The sequence below is a fragment of the Lepidochelys kempii genome, chromosome 5 (assembly GCF_965140285.1).
Source record: "Lepidochelys kempii isolate rLepKem1 chromosome 5, rLepKem1.hap1, whole genome shotgun sequence".
NCBI lineage: Eukaryota > Metazoa > Chordata > Testudines > Cheloniidae > Lepidochelys > Lepidochelys kempii.
This window is the reverse complement of record NC_136384.1, coordinates 121,379,283-121,398,894: the sequence shown is the minus strand read 5'-3', so window position 1 is coordinate 121,398,894 and position 19,612 is coordinate 121,379,283. Positions and strand designations below refer to the sequence as shown.

At 40.0% G+C, this 19,612-nt stretch overlaps 1 protein-coding gene across 19 annotated transcripts in view; it reads left to right on the top strand.

Moving 5' to 3' along the window:
- SUSD1 (sushi domain containing 1) overlaps positions 1 to 19,612 on the top strand; it is a 113,119-nt gene that overhangs the window by 16,330 nt on the left and 77,177 nt on the right. For 15 of the 19 annotated variants that reach the window (XR_012159126.2, XR_012159127.2, XR_012159128.2 and 12 more), the window contains 4 exons: positions 1,568 to 1,747; positions 7,280 to 7,459; positions 8,998 to 9,177; positions 11,723 to 11,902. Coding sequence is in view for 16 of the 19 variants with exons in the window: in XM_073345628.2 (XP_073201729.2) it covers positions 1,568 to 1,747; positions 7,280 to 7,459; positions 8,998 to 9,177; positions 11,723 to 11,902 (720 nt within the window). In the remaining 3 variants the exon portion in view is untranslated. The remainder of the gene's footprint in view (positions 1 to 1,567; positions 1,748 to 7,279; positions 7,460 to 8,997; positions 9,178 to 11,722; positions 11,903 to 19,612) is intronic. The other 4 variants (XM_073345639.2, XM_073345636.2, XM_073345632.2 and 1 more) reach the window with 3 other exon arrangements.

Sequence of the window (19,612 nt, the reverse complement as noted above, 5' to 3'; positions counted from 1 at the left end):
TGCGTTTTTGACCCATCTTGTATCTTGCTTTCAGTCTCAAGTCTTTTTTTTTGTCAGTTACTTGAGTCTAGCAGAATACCAGCTCAGGGTGGGGTTAATGCCTAAGGATCAATTGAAATAAGATAAGCACTACAACAACTGAGAGCTAATCACTGAGAACCTGAATAAGAGAGAAAGTTGAATATCTTCAGGATACATTTTAAGGCCCTGATTCTGCAATGAAGCTCTGTGCTGGTGTTCTCCTGCCACCCACAAAGTGCTCATTGCCAGGTTGGAGCCTAAAGCAATAAAGGGCATGTAACTCTGTGCAAAATGTACTTATTACTCCTATTAACATATGCCAGCTGAGCTCCTTCCCGCTTCCTCAGAAGATGATTTTATCCAGTACGTTTCTGACATGTCTCCTGCCCTCCCCAAAATAAATTGTTTTCCATTTAGTCTATCCATGGAATACAAATGTGTGGTGTCCATTTCTTGATAAAAGCTAGTTTCACTAGCAAGAGCTGCCTTCTCCTGACATAACTGTTCAAAATCTGAAAAGATGTACTATTTCACCTTTTTTATTGCAATTGTCCCTTCCTGAACTGCCAGGAAGAATTTTTTGTTAGACAAATCAGCAAGTCTGTGAATAGCAGCCCTGGCTTCTTCCTTATTAGTAATGGAGCCATTTAAAATATTCTTTAGGCCCTTACAACTCCACAGGTGACTCTCTTACCATCTCAGGTATGAAATATTTCCCCAACTGTTTGCAGTCTGTTCCTGCTCAGGAAGACCAAGAATACACACATTTTATTCCAAAACTAGATTTCAAAGTACTGGTATTTTCATATGATGACTTTACAGTGCGTGTTAGTTCAACTTCGCCAGATCTCACACCAGGCTGTGATCTCATGCTGCTGCTACTGCTATTATTTTATTACTAATTATTTGTATTACCGTAATGTCTAGGAGCCCTAGTAATAGACCAGTACTCCATTGTGCAAGGTGCTGTACAAACACAGAACCAAGTTTCACATCAGGATATTTTAAATGGCACATGTCCTTTGTTCTTTTCTGATTTAAACATGTGGATGAGGATGTAATTTGTCTTGGAAGCCTGTAACTTCCTTTTGGAGTTAATGATCAGGATTGATTTCAAATTACAGCATAGTTCTGTGAGGGTAGGGGGCATTTTTGTGCATGGTGGGAGCGTCTAGGAAGAAATGAGGACTCTCTAACAGATGGAAACCTAAATATGGTGGTCTCCTTCCCTCCCCCCCCCCTTTTTTTTTTTTTTAAGGCTTACGCTAAAAACAAATAAGTGCTGGGCATTGGATCAAAGAGATGGACTCTTTTGTGCCATCTTCTGCTGTATTTTATGCCTTTGTGTAATGCAGATTCAGTACAATGGAGTTGTTTTACACTTCAAACAATGTGTAGCAGAGCATGTTTCTATAAATGTGAACTCATTTAGATTCTTGTTTTAAATGGAAAGTCCTCATGCTGTAGCCATGAACCTCTTATGTTCTCCCATTTCTAATGACCTCATGTGGTTTTTCTCCCCCCCCCCTTCCATCTTTGCTTGTAGCTGTGGATTGTGGGGTCCCACCTTCTGTCTTGAATGCACATTCAGCTCCTCTAAGGAGGACCACCTATGGAAGTGAAGTTGCTTATATTTGCCTACATGGTTATGTTATGGAAAGTGGTAACCAGACTGCAGTTTGTAATGCCAAAGGACAATGGGAAGGTGCTGATCTGGTGTGCAAAGGTAAAGAAAATATACATATAGATTTCTGGATGATAGAAATTATTTCAGAAATAACCAGCAGTAGCGGTCACCACCTAAGCCCTGGTCTACACTAGTGGGGGGATCGATCTGAGTTACGCAACTTCAGCTGTGTGAATAACAAAGCTGAAGTCGACATACTTAGATTGATTTACCGTGGTGTCTTCACCGCGGGGAGTTGACTGTTGCCGCTCCCTTGTCGACTCCGCCTGCACCTCTCGCAGAGCTGGAGTACAGGAGTCGACGGGAGAGCGCTCGGGGATCGATTTATTGCGTCTAGACTAGATGCGATAAATCAATCTCCGCTGGATCGATCGCTGCCCGCCCGATCCGGCAGGTAGTGAAGACATAACCTTAGAGACGATCAATGAGAATTCCCCATTGCCTGGTTGAGAATTCCACCTGTAGACTCTAGCAGCATTTACAGGACACTCACAACATAAAAGACATAAATTAGTTTTCTTGTGTGTGTTGTTTATAAGACCATAAAATATAAAAACTAAACGACTTTAAAAACTAAGTGTCAATTTCTCAACGGGTGTAAATCTCTGTAGCTCCAGAAATCTTCACTGATTTACACCTTTTTAGGATCTGGCACTGTGGCCCAGTTTTTTTTAAAGTTATTTAGGTGTTGCTGCGCTCAGTGTCACAACTGCTAATGGAATTAGGAGCCTACATTTCATTATCAAAAGGATTTAGGTACTTAAGGGTCTAAATCCTACTATCAATGGAATTTAGATTCCTAAGTGCCTAGGTCCTTTTTGAAAATGAGATATAGGCTCCCAAATGAGTTAAGTTTTGCAAAGCTGAGCACAGCAGTGCCTAAATACCATTAAAATCTGGGCCTGAATCTGCTTTTGCTGCTGTTTTTTGTTTCCTTTTTTTGTATTTTGTTTGGCTTGGTAATGAAACTAGGCTAGTCTATTTCACTTTTTGATTCTTTGGCACTTAAACATTGTTGTTTTTGTTTGGATTTGCTAAAGTTAAATATTTAAAATAAACGCTGTTTTAATGGAAGATGCAGGAAAATATTTCTCTGGTTTAATACAAACTAAGGGTCTGATGTGGCTTAGAGCCAGATCTTGTAACAGCTTATGTATGTGAGTAAAGTTACTCACGTGAGTAAGTCCCATTGACTTACATAGGTTTGTCAATGTGAGTGAAGCTATGCTCATGCCTCAGCGTTTGCAAGATCTGGTTGTAAACCAGGAATTACTTTGATATCCTATCACCTCCACCCATCACTCTGTTAAAGGGAAGCGCCCTGCCTCCCTCTAGCCAATCCTGGCACCTCTTCCGCTATGTCTTCACTGTTAGCTCCTCTTCCTCCCCCCCCCCCCTCTTCCAGTAGCTATCTCAATGTCAAACCCTACTGGAAGTAGACAAGGCACATAGTTTTACCTTGATGTAGCTAATTGAGGTCATGAACTTGAGTAGCTGCATCAAGATAAAACTCTGCTTTGTCACCACTAGAATTTTACATTGAGACGAGTCCTTCAATGTAAGAATACACCTCTTTGCCATTTAAGATGTAGCCTTAGGGTACATCTGCACTGGAATAAAAGGCTAAAAATTGCTATGTAGACGTACAGGCTCGGGCCAGAGTCTGGGCTCCGGGGCCCTCCTCTCATGTATATGCAGCAGTTTTACAGCCCTGTGGCCAGGGAGCCCAAGTCAGCTGATCCTGGCCAGCTGTGGGTGTTTAATTGCTGTGTAGACACATCCTTCGAGGCTCTAAGATTGACCAACAGCAGCCCTCTTAAGTAGGCTGCCACCTGGAAGGCGTTGCAGCTCCAGTCTGGGGTTATTGCTCACTCTTCTGGCCCAGTCTGACACTGATGCTGATACTGTTTAGAAATTTAAGCATTACTATCACTTATGATCCTTTTAAAAGTCACAGGTCTAGACTGTTGTCAGCTGCTAACACTAACTACTTGAGCATTTTATTATTCATTATTTGACATAAACCATAAAGCCCTTTGTTTTTTATGAATGGAGGGATGTGGCCTGTCAACTTCATATTAAGGTGAAAAACAAGAGTAAACAAAAAAGAAGTTATCTGACAGAATTCCAGTATAGAGCCACTCAGAGGGTCTTTATTAATTCTTATTATTAACTAATATTCCCTTATGCTTAATTATCATCTTTACTCCATCTTTAATTTGGCACAGTTGCATGATTAATGTCTCATGGAACTGATTCTGCATGGCTAATTCTTCTGTTCTTTGGTATCAAGTTTAGTCTATGCCTAAATAGAATGTGCTTAGCCAGTATTTCAGCCTTACTGTCTAAAAGTGCCTCTATTTTTGGAATCTGCCCCAATATCTTTGTTTTAATTCAGGGTTCAGATGCCTAAAAAGCATTTGATTGATTACATAGACAGAAAACACCACTCTCTCACTTCTACATTTCAATCTTGCTGGGGATGGCGGATAACAGTGGGAGGGGATGGCTTGAGGCAAGGCTTGCTTATAGTTCCTCCTGTCCAAATCCTCACTTAGTCTTCTAAAAAAAAATCCGTGTCACATATCACTCTGCTTCAATAAGGTAGTCTCAAACTGAAGGCTCTGAGGTTGAATATTTGCTTATAATTCAGTAGTTCTGGAAGAGAAGCTTATTCTAACGTTTCACAGCATATACATGCTTTCCAAGGTAGAGACAGAAAGATAACTATCCTAGTGGGGTTGTTTTCCATTGCTACATATTTCTTTTAAAATTTTCACTTAAAGGTTTTATACTGTAAGTTGTTCAACTTTGTCAAATTTTTCTATTTATCTGTTTCTGGCTACAACTTCAAAATTACTTTAAGCCCACTTTTCAACTAATAGTTCAAGCTTTCTCCTTGCCTCCATCTGTGAGCCCTAGGAAAAATATGGTTTAATTCTTAATATAGCATTGCATCGTTCATTTTTTAACAAAGTAAGGCATAATCCTGAATAGTAGTGTTGGATTCACTCTGGATTTCACATTGTACTTTAGCTTCAAATTATATTCTTCCATTAACTTGATCTTTTCTCTTTTATTATTTTAATTCCATAATTTTATTAGAAACTCCACAAAATTGCTGAGTAAGTGAACCAATTTCAAGTTATTACCACATTTATTTTCTAATCATCTCCATAGAGGTTTGAATAACACATAGAAATTTTCCTACGTGATTTCTTCTTGTCCTGGTCTAAAGCAGTTCTACTTACCTTCCCCTGTTATTCCATCATGGGATAGGTTTTTTTTCTTACCTCCTAAATAAAAAGAGAGTAATCAACAGGTTTACAAATCCTTGGTAAATATCAGAAACAAAACAATCATCATTACAACAGTGAGCTTTTCTTTAGAGAGACATTATACAGGAATAGAGTCATCAGCTCTCTCTCTTTAACCAGGTGTTATTTTACAAAATGAGCATCATTACAACACCTATGTCCTGTCATTTCTAGTCCACTGTGGAATACTGTATTGCTACTTATTATGTGTATTGCAATAGCACCTAGGAGCCCTAATCGAGGCTTAGGGCCCAGTGTGCTAGGAACTGTACAAACTACATTCCTGCATCCCAAATGCTGATGCTGTTGTTTGTCTGTATCTGTACAGCATCAAGCACAGAGAGGTCCTGGTCCTGGGGCTCTTAAGCACTGTGGTAATACAAAGAAATAATGATAATTAAGGCTGTCAAGTGATTAAAAATATTAATTGCTGTTAATTGCGCTGTTAAACAAAAATAGAATACCATTTATTTAAATGTTTTGGATGTTTTCTACATTTTCAAATATATTGATTTCAATTGCAACACAGTATACAAAGTGTACAGTGTCCATTTTATATTTATTTTTTATTACAAATATTTGCACTGTAAAAAACAAAAGAAATAGTATTTTTAGTTCACCTCATACAAGTACTGTAGTATAATCTCTTTATCATGAAAGATGAACATATAAATGTAGAATTATGTACAAAAAATAACTTCATGCAAAAATAAAACAATGGAAAACTCTAGAGCCTACAAGTCCACTCATTCCTACTTCTTGTTCAGCCAGTCACTCAGACAAACAATTTTGGTTACAATTTGCAGGAGATAATGCTCCCCGCTTCTTGTTTACAATGTCACCTGAAAGCGAGAACAGACATTCACATGGCATTGTTGTAGCCGCCGTCGCAAGATATTTACGTGCCAGATGCGCTAAAGATTCATATGTCCCTTCATGCTTCAGCCACCATTCCAAAGGACATGCATTCATGTCAATGACTGGTTCTGCTCAATAACGATCCAAAGCAGTGCGGACCGACGCATGTTCATTTTCATTATCTGAGTCAGATGTCATCAGCAGAATCATAGAATATAGAATATCAGAGTTGGAAGGGACCTCAGAAGGTCATCTAGTCCAACCCCTGCTCAAAGCAGGACCAATCCCCAGTTTTTGCCCTAGCTTCCTAAATGGTCCTCTCAGGGATTGAATTCACAACCCTGGGTTTAGCAGGCCAATGCTCAAGCCACTGAGCAGAAGGTTGATTTTCTTTTTTGGTGGTTTGGGTTCTGTAGTTTTTGCATCTGAGTGTTGCTCTTTTAAGACTTCTGAAAGCATGCTCCACACCTCATCCCTCTCAGATTTTGGACAACACTGCAGATTCTTAAACCTTGGGTTGAATGCTGTAGCTATTTTTAGTAATCTCACATCGGTACCTTCTTTGCGTTTTGTCAAATCTATTGTGAAAATGTTCTTAAAACGAACATGTGCTGGGTCATCATCTGTGACTGCTATAACATGAAATGCAGGTAAAACAGAGCAGGGGACATACAATTCTCTCCCAAGGAGTTCAGTCACAAATTTAATTAACACGTTCTTTTTTTAACGAACATCATCAGCATGGAAGCATGTCTTCTGGAATGGTGGCCAAAGCATGAAAGGGCATATGAATGTTTAGCATATCTGGTACGTAAATATCTTGCAACGCTGGCTTCAAAAGTGCCATGCGAATGTCTCTTCTCACTTTCAGGTGACATTGTAAATAAGAAGCAGGCAGCATTATCTCTCATAAATGTAAACAAACTTGTTTGTCTTAGTGATTGGCTGAACAAGAAGTAGGACTGAATGGACTTGTAGGCTCTAAAGTTTTACATTGGATTGTTTTTGAGTGCAGTTATGTAACCAAAAAAAAAATCTAAATAGATAAAGAGATTGCACTACAGTACTTGTATAAGGTATTTCTTTTGTTTATCATTTTTACAGTGCAAATATTTGTAATAATAATAATATAAAGTGAGCACTGTACACTTTGTATTCTGTGTTATAAAAGAAATCAATATATTTGAAAATTTAGAAAAACATCCAAAAATATTTAATAAGTTTCAGCTATTGTTTAAAAGTGTGATTAATTATTTTGAGTTGATCGCATGAGTTACCTGCGATTAATCAATAGCCCTAATAATAATGATAACAATAAGTATCTCTTCTTTAAACCCTGTGACTAGTCTTGGCTTGTTTCCATTGTCAATTTTACTTCTCTATTTTTTTCCCTCAGAAATAGACTGTGGCAGACCTTTGTGGATTCCACACGCAGAAATGATCTGGGACAACTCCACAACTCTAGGAAGCATGGTGTACTATAAATGTAGTGAAGGGTTTCATTTTAGTGGAAAGAAGAATTTTTCACAATGCACAATAATTCAGAAATGGGAAAATATCGCGGGTGCATGTGAAGGTAGATATGTTTCAGTGCAGGTTTATGTTCTTTTCCCATCAGATTTAAAGACCCTTCATCGCAAATTCAAACAAGAGTTTCTTAAAGTATGATTTTATTCTGAAAAGTGACTAATAATTAGGCTTGGCAGAATTCAGTTAATCTTGACAATAATGTCAACGTTGATTTTTTTTAAGTGTTTTTGGGTTTTTTTTAGATTTTTATTGATTTAAATGTTCATGACTCTGGGAAGTTATGGGAGGGCCAGACAATTATTTAATGACAGATGTTGAGATTCAAAAAGTTAAAGATTTGTACGCTGTTAAAACACAAATTATTAATATCACATGTCAAAGTATACAAAGTAAATATCCTCAAATCAACAAATCATACCTGTTTTTACTATTCATTCTCTAGTCCAATGGTTCTCAATCAGTGGTACATGTATCCCTGGGGGTACGCAGAGGTCTTCCAGGGGTACATCAACTCATCTAGATATTTGCCTAGTTTTACAACAGGCTACATAAAAAGCACTAGCAAAGTCAGTATAAACTAAAATTTCATACAGACAGTGACTTCTTTGTACTGATCTAATAAGTGCAATTTTTACATTCCAGTTGATTTATTTTGTAATTCACATGATAAAAATGAGAAAGTAAGGAATTTTTCAGTAATAGTGTGCTGTGAACACTTTTGTATTTCTATATCTGATTTTGTAAGCAAGTAGTTTTTAAGTGAGGTGAAACTTGGGGTACACAAGACAGATTAGACTCCTGAAGGGGGTACAGTAGTCTGGAGAGGTTGAGAGTCACTGCTCTAGTCTGTTTGTAACAAACCTAATTCAAAAGTCTGAATCCCTGGATTTTGACTCTACTAAGTTCTCAAGTGGCATTTTTCTTACTTTTTCTATCTTTGAATATCAATTATTATTGATGGAAATATTTTTCTTTGGTTTGTGGGTGTACAGTGAAATTGACGTTTACTGACATTTACCAGTACAAATCTAATCCTTCCAACCCTACTAATAATTGAATTTTATTCCGAAATAGATCTTTCTCCTGAATATCCTCAAGTCCGTATCTGCTGACATTACAGCTAAAATAAGATTTTGTTTTACTACTTTTTGCTCTGGGTCTGACTTCAGAACCTAAACAGCTGTGGGACAAGAAACTGGATTCTTTTTTGGCTCACATATCAACAGACTTGTTCATGTGGTTTCAATGGCAGGGTCCTGTTGCAAAGGCAGAAGGCGACGTGCAGAATCTGTACGGTTTGTGGTTATGAACTAGAAGGAAAGAACCCAGGTTGACTTTCAGATCCAACATTGAATGTGCAAGGCTAGCAGTTGCTTGGTTTAGAAGTAAAAAAATGTTTTTTGGTTAAAAGGAGTCATTGAGAAGAATCCCATAATGTCATTTTTACAGTACAGTTTTGTCTTTCCTAATGGATTTTATATTTCACATTCTCCTAAGGGTTCACTTTCAGTGACTACATTAACTAATTTCTTAACACTGACTAGCAAACATTTTTTCATGAAAATTGTTTTTGATCTTTTTCAGTAACGGACTGTGGCAGACCTCCTTCAATCCCCAACACAGACATGATTTGGAACAACATTTCCCAGCTGGGGAGTTCAGTGCACTACCAATGTAAGAAGGGATTCCGCAGCATAAATGGGAGGAATACGTCACGTTGTATTTATAATGGATCCTGGGAAATTCCAGCTATAATATGTAAAGGTAGGAGTGTAATGAAAACCTCTGCCTTTTATTTGTAGATGTGTTTTAAATTCAGCTTCAAACTTTACTCCTGGGGAAATTCTTCACCACTGTGCCTGCGCAGAATTTATGTACCCCGCAGATTTCTTTGCTTCCCTACAGAAAAATGACTTTCTGACCGGGAAGCAAAGGGAAGCCACAAGAGCGGTCATGTGACTTCCCCCCAGCAGTATATTTCAGGTGCCCAGGGCAGCCGACAGAGAAGTAACCCACACCTGGATTCCCTCTACACTTGGATCCTGCCTTGCTGAGCCTGCCTGCCCATCCCTTGTGCATCTAGTATGGAATGGCATGGCTCTGGGGTGTTTTGGGGGCAGGCATGGTCCTTGTACTGTGTCAGGGTTGGGTTCAGCCTCACCACTGAATCCGTGCCTTGTGGTGTTGGGTGACGGGAGCTGCACAGTGATCTCCCTCCTCTGTGTAGCCAGTGGCCTGTGCTCCCCAATGCCATGCTGGAGCCTCCACATTTATTTGACCAATAAAATTCGCTGCAGAATTTAAAAATATTGTGCACTGAATTTTAATTTTTTTTTGGTGCAGAATGCCCTCAGGAGTAAAACTTGTGTCCTGAAACTAGGATAGGTAGAAGGCCAAAAAAAGCCTGTTTTAGTTTACTTCGTAGGTGTTAATCCACCACAGGTTGGGATGTCAGGCTTACATGATGCACAAAAGGCAGTTCTAAAAAATGTAAAGCACCAGGCTAACTTGCAGCAAGGTGTCTTGGCCACATTCTTCTTTTACCTTCGTGTTAGTTTCATTTTTCATTTTAAAAAGAAATTGGCAAAACTACCGAGTCTGCCCAATGAATTTATGACCTGCAAAATTTAATTTTAAAAGCCAAGGAATTTTTTTTTAGGATACAGAAGATCAGAAAGAAACCTTTTGAATGGGCCTGATCCTGCCAACTTTACTCCCAGAAGAATAAGGACAGTAGAATCACAACCTGTGTTGTACACTTGTAACTAAAAGCCACAACAGACTTCTAGACCCTTTGTGCCAGCCTGGAGGGATTTTCTCTATCAAAGAATTGCCTCAAAAAGAGATGCTTATAATCAGCATCATCATCTAGATTGAGAGACTACCTTTGTAGTAATATAAAGCAAGATTAACAGATGTTTTAGACTTCAGCTTTTGTATTGAACATCGCACTCTTTTGTGCCATTGGGAAAGACGTGTCACAAAGCATCTCTAAGATTGTGCACCATTATTTACTGTCTGTTGCAGATGATGATGTTCTTCTACCTTATAATGTCAGCATGGTTTCCCTAAAGACTGGAACTGCTACAGCTTCACAGGCCTCCATCCTGCAGAGAGGTACATACTTGCTTAATTTCACACGCTTTGGGTAGTTGCACTGACGTCCGTACGACTACTCACGGTGTGTAAAGTTAATGAGGTGTATACATCTTTGCAGGATCAAGATCTTACCTGTGATCATCCACAGCGAAGGGACCTGAATCTGTAGTCCACCCTCAGGCAAGCTGGCCAGTGGGAGTTTTCAATGGGAGGCAAAAGGGCAGAATTTAACCCTAGTAGTTCCAGAGAATTTAAAATAAAAAAGCCTTTCTCTGGAATGCACAAGGATAATTAGAATAATGGGGAATTTTTAAAGAAACAGCTCTGATAGCATTGGCTGAGCTAGAAAAAAAGAAACAATGCAAAGCTTAAAGATATTTCACTAACGCGTTTTAACACTCATTTGAGGTTACTGATGACTTTCAGAGGAAATGAAATGTCTGTTTCAGTAATGATGCCTTTCAGATGAATATGATCTTAAGGTTCCATGTAATTAATAATTCCCATTAAAATGAGGAAAAATCCATGCACAGCTACAAAATTTCTGTTATTTCTTTCCATTTTCAATTGCCTTAAGGGGAAGTGGACTTCATGGAATGAATAACCTAATTAGAACTGAGAGGGAGGTTAAGAAATACCCTTTGAGACTGTGCTCTTTGATAAATAACCACTTTCCCCCATTTTTCTTGTTGCAATTGCAGTGACGCTCCCTTTATTTGCATTGTCAGTCTGTTGAAATCCCTATTACCAAATTTTTTTAAATTGAATGAGAGAGGTAATTAAATACAAAAACTCTGTTAAAATAATTATAACTGACATTATTGGGAGCCATTGGTGCTGAGCATCTCTCAGGATTAGGCCAGAGCGATAAGCTTCTGCCGATAGCTGGCTTTACATTGACTCTAAAGGTGTGATCCTTTGGCCCGTCTCCTTTTTCACTGGGTGTAGTCATCCCATTCTGGTCCTTCTATCTACATGCACAAATCCACTGACAGAGAGCAGATGACAAATCAGCCATTTGCATGTGCATTATGTCACGCTACATATGCAAATATAGGCATACAGTTGCGCTTATGTCTCCTTTTTGAAAAGAGCATCACCCTTAATTAAATGTAAATTTGTCACAAGTTAGTGTAGAGTGACTTATTTGAAAATGGGTTCTTTCCCAAGGAATATGAATATGTTAACTTCCTGTTGTTTTTCATTGCAGAAGTAGACTGTGGCATTCCTCCACCAATACAACATGCTGAGCTAATGTCGAATCCCAGTTCGAGTCCTGGGAGTGTTGTGCAGTATTCATGTCAGAAGGGATTTGAATATGCTGGTGGAAACAATATTTCAGTTTGCACAGAAGAAGGTGTTTGGGTAAAAAGCACTTTAACGTGCACAGGTAGAGTGTGAGCTACTCTAAGAACCAAAACTTTATTTTTATTTAGTAGCAGAATAAGGAGAAGAAAGTATCAAACCTGAGCTTTATTCTGTGAAAATCTCTCTTCCGCCCTTCATCAGATCTAAATTATTGTTTGTGGGCCCAGAATATGACACACAGTAGTTTGGAAAGACTTAGAAAGGTTTATTTTTAATAAGGTGGAAAAGAGTGAAATAACACCCTCACCAATCTGTTTCCTTCTTGTTGAGAGGGTTCCACAGATTCTTTTGTTGCACTCTAGCTGCTATAAGGTAGGACAGAAAGTGTATTGATCCATACTTGCATATCTCAGATGCATTACTTTAAACCATACAAGAAAATGGTACAGTATAATAATGCATGTCATGTAGTGTTATTAACACTATGAAATGTATAAGCCCCTTTGTTTTCAGTTTAAACAGTTTTTACCAAAAAATTCCCGGGTTTTACAAAAAATATTATTGCTTTTTCTGATTTTCACTCTATTTTGGTATCATTCAAATATATAAAAATATAACTTGTTTTATTAGGAAAATACAATATGTTACATGAGATACATGTATGACAGTAATACATTAGTCTGTGTATACGCAAAGCTGCCTTTGAAGTAAGGCTGTGTATTAGTCTAGAAGATTAGACACAATAAACAAACAGGTCCGCACACAAGCACTGAAGTGCGTGTGCATCTGAACGTACTGATGAATCTCACCCCCACCACATACACATTTCAAGCTGTTAGCAGATAATGATTTAAAGATTTGACACACTCAAATACAAAGAAAATGAAAATCTGCGTCAGAATACATTTCAGAACACGAGGAAGTATTCGAAAGTTTTAAAAAAACATAAACAGGAGAAAAGGATGAAGTTGACGGTATGCGCTGCAAATGGTGTGGCCCAATTATTAAATGTAAATATTTATAGGCTAATAGTTCTAAGTCTCCAACAGTAAACTGTTTGTTTAAATGAAAAGTATTATTTGGAGATTAAAGATCTATTGTTTTCTTAAACTCAGAGGTGGCGTTGTGTTTTGAGTTCGGTTTTAGTTCCGCAGCAAACCACATTGATGAACGGAATTCAGAGCATTAATTTACTGGATGCTTTTTTCTCCTATCTTTCTGTCCACCAAAATAAACCCCAATATTTAGCCAGAAAAATTATTAATAGTGTTTTGCACTGTTTTTGTTGTTGTGGTAATAAACACTGATACATTCCCGGGAAAAATTACATCAAATAAAAACTGAAAACAAAGGGCCCTAAAAATGTATCTTTTGTGAAGGGTGGGGAAAGGACCCATTGGATATTTTAAACTAAAACTTAAAATGCTTTGTTTTTCTCTTTCATTGATTGATGACCAATATTTAAAAAGTAAAAGAGCAAGAAGGAACAGAGTAGAAAGCATTTTCATTCACAGTGTGTATGTGTGTTAGAAATGTACCACCATGTTTAAGTCACCCAGCATACTTTGTTTCCAGTCTCCTTGGACATCCTCTCCGGATGCACAGTCACCCTCTTCTTTGCATGGCTCCGACTTTCAGCTGGGCTTCACAGTGCTGCTTTCACCTTTTGCTTTTTTGGACAATCAAAAATGGGATATTTTTAACCCGCTGAATTTGTTACAAGCAGCCGAAGTTAAACGTCGTCCCAGTTTGCAAGCGAAGTGAGAATGGAACTGCTCCGTTACTCCTTTTTAAAATTAGTATTTGTTTCCAATCTCTGTAAAAGGGTTTGTGGAGGGGTGTGTGTGCACACGCATTTTGTGGAGAGGAGAGGGTGTGTGTGCGTGTGTTGTGAAGAGGTGTCCCTTCTGTTCCTATTGTTCTTTTCCAGACTTGGGGAAGAATTGGGAGGGAGTGGTTGGAGGGAGGGGGGTCCTGCCCCCCTGCCCATGCACCCAGTGACTTACCATCAGCTGCTGAGTTCACTCATGATTAAGGCCCTGCCGAATTCACAGTCTATTTTGGTCAATTTCACGGTCATAAGATTTTAAAAATCATAAATTTCATGATTTCAGCTATTTAAATCTAAAATTTCACGGTGTTGTAATTGTGGGGCTCCTGACCCAAAAAGGAGGTTATTGTAGGGATGGGGGTTGAGGTACTGCTACTCTTACTTCAGTGCTGCTGCCTTCAGAGCTGGGCAACTGGAGAGCGGCGGCTGCTGCCGGGATCCCAGCTCTGAAGGCAGAGCTGTCACCAGCAGCAGCGCAGAAGTAAGGGTGACATGTTATAGTGTTGACACCCTCACTTCTGTGCTGCTGCTGGCGGGGTGCTGCCTTCAGAGCTGGGTGCCCAGCCAACAGCTGCTGCACTCCGTCAGCCCAGCTCTGAAGGCAGCACAGAAGTAAGGGTGGCAATACTGTGACCACCCCCCCCCCCAAAATAACCTTGTGACCCTCCTGCAACTCCCTTTTGGGTCAGGACCTCCAGTCTGAGAAATGCTGGTGTGCCCCATGAAATCTGTATAATATAGGGTAAAAAGCACAAAAAAGACCAGATTTCACAGTCCCTGATACATTTTTCATGGCCGTGAATTGGGTAGGGTCCTACTCATGATCTTGTTCTCAGAATCCCCCCTCCTGCCATTCTGTTTCATACCACTCCTTCGTTCCCTCCTGCTACCCCGGTCCCAGCCCCAGAGACTTTCCATTACATTGCTTCCTGTCACTTGCTCACCAGAGACCTGGTATGCTACCATATCCTTTCTGCAACCCTGGTCACAATACCAAGACACGCCCCCATAACGCCTTCTGGTCTGGCCGTCTCCCTTCACCCTGGTCCCAGAGAACTCCTGCATCTCTCTCTCCTAGATAGCTGTTATGAATATCCAGAGACCATATTTGGCATCTGCTGGTACCAGTGTTCCCTCTAATTTTTTACATGCATGTGTATTTTGTTTATGTGCACCAATATGGAGGTGAGGGGATTGGAGTGTAGGAGGGGGCTCAGGGCTGGGACAGAGGGTTGGGGTGCAAGGGGGGGGTGATGGTTCTGGCTGGGGGTGAAGGCTCTGGGGTGGGACCGGTGATGACGGGTTTGGGGTGTGGGAGGGGGCTCAGGGTTTGGGAAGAGGGTTAAAGTGTGTGGGGGTGAGTGGTCCAGCTGGGGGTGGGGGCTCTGGGGTGGGGTTGGGGATGAGGGGTTTGGGCTCAAACAGAGGTGCAGGCTGCCCCAGCATTGCTGTGGGGAGAGTGGATTCCCTCCAGCTCTCTCTCGCCGCAGCAGCTTGGGGGAGGGCCGCCTCTCCACAGCCGCGGCAGGGCTGGGCTGTGCCGGGCCGAGGGAAGGGTGCCTCTGCCTGGCTGTGGCAGTTTGGGCTGGGCTGGGCCAGGGGAGGGACGCCTCTCCCTGTCTGTGTGGCCCTTGATAGTGTGCTTTGCGGCGGTGCAGCTTAGGGGGGACTTAGACTGGTACTGATCATTACTATTTGATATTTGTATAAATCCAAAAATTATGGATTCCTCCCATCTTAATCAATTTACTTGTCTTTATCCAGAGAAAACAAAATCTAAGTGAAGTGTCCACTAAAAATAAGATCTTATCAGAATTTTAATAATAACGATGATTGATAGTTAGCCCTTACATAGGTGCTTTTCATCAGTACGTCTCAAAACGCTAGACATTTCATTTGACAACGATTAATATTATATTACTTAGAAATTCATAAATTAAACAGTTGTATATAAAATGAGAAGTAATTGGTTGGCAGTAAAGCAAGCAACCTCTGAGACAGAATCTATGAAAATCTATGAATCCTTGGCTGCACTGTTACATTCATTGTTCTTGTACAGGGGAAAGTGTGCGTGTGGGCTCCCAGAGCAGTGCATAAAAAAGCTGAGGTCCTGCTACTAGGAAGTAAATCTGACTAGTAACACAGAGGAGAAAATCGCCATATGCAAAGCGCTGCGGAGCGCAGACAGTGAACTGAAAAACTAGAGGAAATACAGTTTGTTCTTTGCTCTTGTGATTTTTAGAGCTCTAGGATGTTGATGGTAATAATAGTGATGTGAGTTTTGAGCTGACTGTCCTTTTAATGGTCTCTTTTAAGGTGCACCTCAGATTGTTTCACTGCAACTTTGTGACAAAACTTTTCAAAATAGTGGCATAGTCTCGTAGGACAGTAAGCAGGGCACAGGCCCTTTGCGTCTGGAATGTTGAAAGAAAGGATGGCCCAGTGGTTAGGGTGTTAGCCTGGAACTTTAGAGACCTGAGGTCAGTTCCTTGCTTGGCCAGAGACTCCCTTTGTGATCTTGGACATATTACTTAGCCTCTCTGTGCCTCAGTTTCCAATCTATAAAATGGGATCATAGCACTTCCTTACCTTACGGGGAAGCAGTGATGATGAATACACTAAAGCTTATGAGAAGCTCAGATATTACAGGAATGGGAGTAAAACAGATACACGAGAGATAAATATATATTGGTATATCACCCATAGACTCCTGCCTCAGGACTGTTGTGCAAGGCACTGCACAAACACAGAGATGAAATTGGGCCTTGCCACAGAGAACTTGCAATCTAAGCCAACATACAAAGGGAGGAGTAGAAGGGCATATTTCTCAGAATATAGGGATTATTATGAACAAATATATTTTTTCTTTTTTAAAATGTTTTATTACATAAATAAATATGAGCTGCAACCAAATGCCACATAATAATGCCATTTCTTGTAGGCATTGAAACAAAAATTTGTTTTGAAGGATTTGCAGGAGAGAGGGTAGTTGTCTGATGGATCCTTTCAGGGAAAAATATTTCATGCTATCTGTATTGTACGTAGGATAAAACACTGTGCCGGAAGGGAACAGACACATTGCCACGGGGAAAAAACACTCGTATCCACGTAGAGGGCAGAAAGCATGATCAGATTTGAGGAAGTTTAGAAAAGTTACAAAGTAAGAAAAGGGAAAAGGATATAAAAGGAAAAGATTCATATAAAAATCAATCCTAGACATAATTCCTTCTAGTCTATTCAGTGGCAAAAAAGGGGGAGAAAGGGAAAAACAAATGTTTGAAATTTCAAAAATGTTTTAGTTTTTGAAAACTAAAACAAAAATTTCAAAGTGAACAGAAATTTTTGTTTTGTTATGAAATTTCACAATGTGAAGTTGAAACATGTTGACAAAAATCACATTTCCCTGTGAACATTTTTACTAAACCCTCTTTTTTAATGGGAAAACTTTAACCGGCGTTATCAATAGTGAGAATTCAAACAGACAGACAAAGCATTTCATTTGTACGGGTTGTTTCTTAAATAAAAACCTTTGTCCCTGCCAGAGCAAGGGGCTGCTATGATTTGACAAAAGCGCGTTGTCCTGTTGGTGTGGCCATGCCTGTGTATCACCTATGAGTCATCCATTTTGGAATCTGTCAAACATAATCAGCATTTTACCTTGGATTTTCCCTTCCAACAGAGACAGCTTCACTAACTGTGTCACTTCCCGCAATAGGACACCATCAGAATCTTCTTTGATCCCTGAACCAGGCTTTCCTTCCCTCACAGTTTCCTCCTGTGTACCCACTTTTGATGGCCTCACATGCTCCCTGGTAGCCAGGCAAAGTCTTTGGTCCTAGCTGTAAGCCTACACCCTCTTAAACTGCAGGTAGGTGTTCTCTCCCCCGGCCTCCCTGCTGCACCCTAACAGCCCAGCTACTCTCACCATTCTCACCTGCGGGTTTGCCTGACTGCTGGAATCCTTAAATATCTGCTATGTCTATTCCTGGTCACAGGGTGAGTTACATTTTAAAGACTGAGTAAAATATCACTAATTGTATGTTTGCCTCTATCATTATAGCAAAGGGCTGGTGTGTAAATGTGGTCTATTTTCATGACAATTTCGCAAGGCTGTTGTCAGCGGTTTCTAACCCACAACGAAGGGGTTAGTTTTCCATATTCCTATTCAGATGCTTCTGTGAGCCTCTTGCTGCACACCTAATTTTTAGTCCCAGCTGTGTGTAAATAATTCATCCTCATCAGTACGGAATCTAATTAGAAAAGGTGTCGCTCAGACCTGAGGGCACTGATTCAACACCCCCAGCTTTCTGGGAGTCCGACCCCCGTCAAACACTTAGAATAATAATAGTGAGAGATTAAAAGGATCTGATTGGTCCAAGTTCTCATAAAGGGCTAATGTGAAACATTAAATCCAGACAGTTGATAATCTGATAACTTCTTTAGTGGCCTGGAAAATCACAGGTGGAATCTGCGTTTATAGGAGCCATTGTTTCTTAGATCAAAGAGATAGGATCCAGCTATAACAAAAAACAAAACAGTCTTATCTTTTTGTTCAGCAGGCTACTTTAGCTTTTTATGTTTGAAACCAAGTTAATAATTACAGAATTTCTGATTGCAGATATCAATTCTTAATTCAGAAATCTCTTTCAGGTCGGGGGAGGCCAGGCATGGTAGGCCCACCTAATCCACCTAATCCAGCCCACCTAATCCAGTCCATTCTGACGCCATTACTTTTTGTATAATTAATATATCTTTCCATTGTGAACATGATCACAATTGCATCTCCTACTCCTGTTTTTGGTCACTTTGCTCCAACCTATGAATTACTTTGCCCCTGTTGTATCCTGGTAACGTTTTTAGACTGAAGGAAGTAGTAAATCATTAGCTCTCCCTCTGTTTCTTCCTACATGACTGCCTATAACTTTGCAATTTGTCTGTGAGCTATCTGCACATTTAGTTTGTGGAGGGAGAAGTTAAGCTGAATTGTGGAAGTCCCCTTGCAGCTTCATAGTTAGGGTTCTGTTGAAACTTTATAAGCAATAATTAATTAAACATGAAAATGCTCATAAACACTTCCCATAATATACTATAAAAAGTTATGGAGAATATATAGGCTGTATCCTTGTCAAATAAATACTGTCCATAAACACCGCCCACTCCATAAAAGAGGAGAGAACTATGGAGAAGAAAGTGTCTAGGTTCTATGGTAATAGGTGCATTAGAAAAGCTTGGATAGATGCTATCACTGAAACACTGTTTTCTGTAATTCTGATTATCTTTCCTGAACGTGTGTTCTACAAGGTAGTAGCAGATAGCATCTGTTGTGTATCATTTGCATACGTTGCTGCAATGAAAAAAGCAAAAGAGAAGAAAAGGAGAAGAAAGTATTTGTTTTTCCTCTCTGTCCTAAATCCTGTGAATGTGTGGAAGTGGCTGAGGGAAAGCTGTCTTTATGCGTGAATTGAGTGTATGGATGTTCTTTTAGCTATTTTTTAGAAGGGAATGTAATGGAAGTGGAGTTTGTTTTGTGCAGGTGTTTCTGTCTGCAATGGGCTACAGAATCTTTTACCGCTAAGCCACAGATTCTGATCTGGCTCAGGTCAGTCATGGCCCTAAGTCGCTACCATCTGAGGGCTGGTTGGTGACACATATGAAAGGAGCTGGTGGTCTTAGGTATGTTCCTGGTAGACTGTTCTCTGCATCACAAAACCATCAGTCACTATGAATGGCACCAGTTGGCAGTGTCATTGATGGTCTTAGCAGGCAGAGAACTCAAGGATTGCATTGATCAGGGAAACTGAACTACCCTCAGCTATAAAAGTGGTCCCCTTAGAGCAGTGGTTCTCAAACTTCATTGCACCATGACCCCCTTCTGACAACAAAAATTACTACACAACTCCAGGAGGGGGGGCTGAAGACTGAGCCCCCCTGAGCCCTGCCACCCCAGGCTGTGGGGCCAGA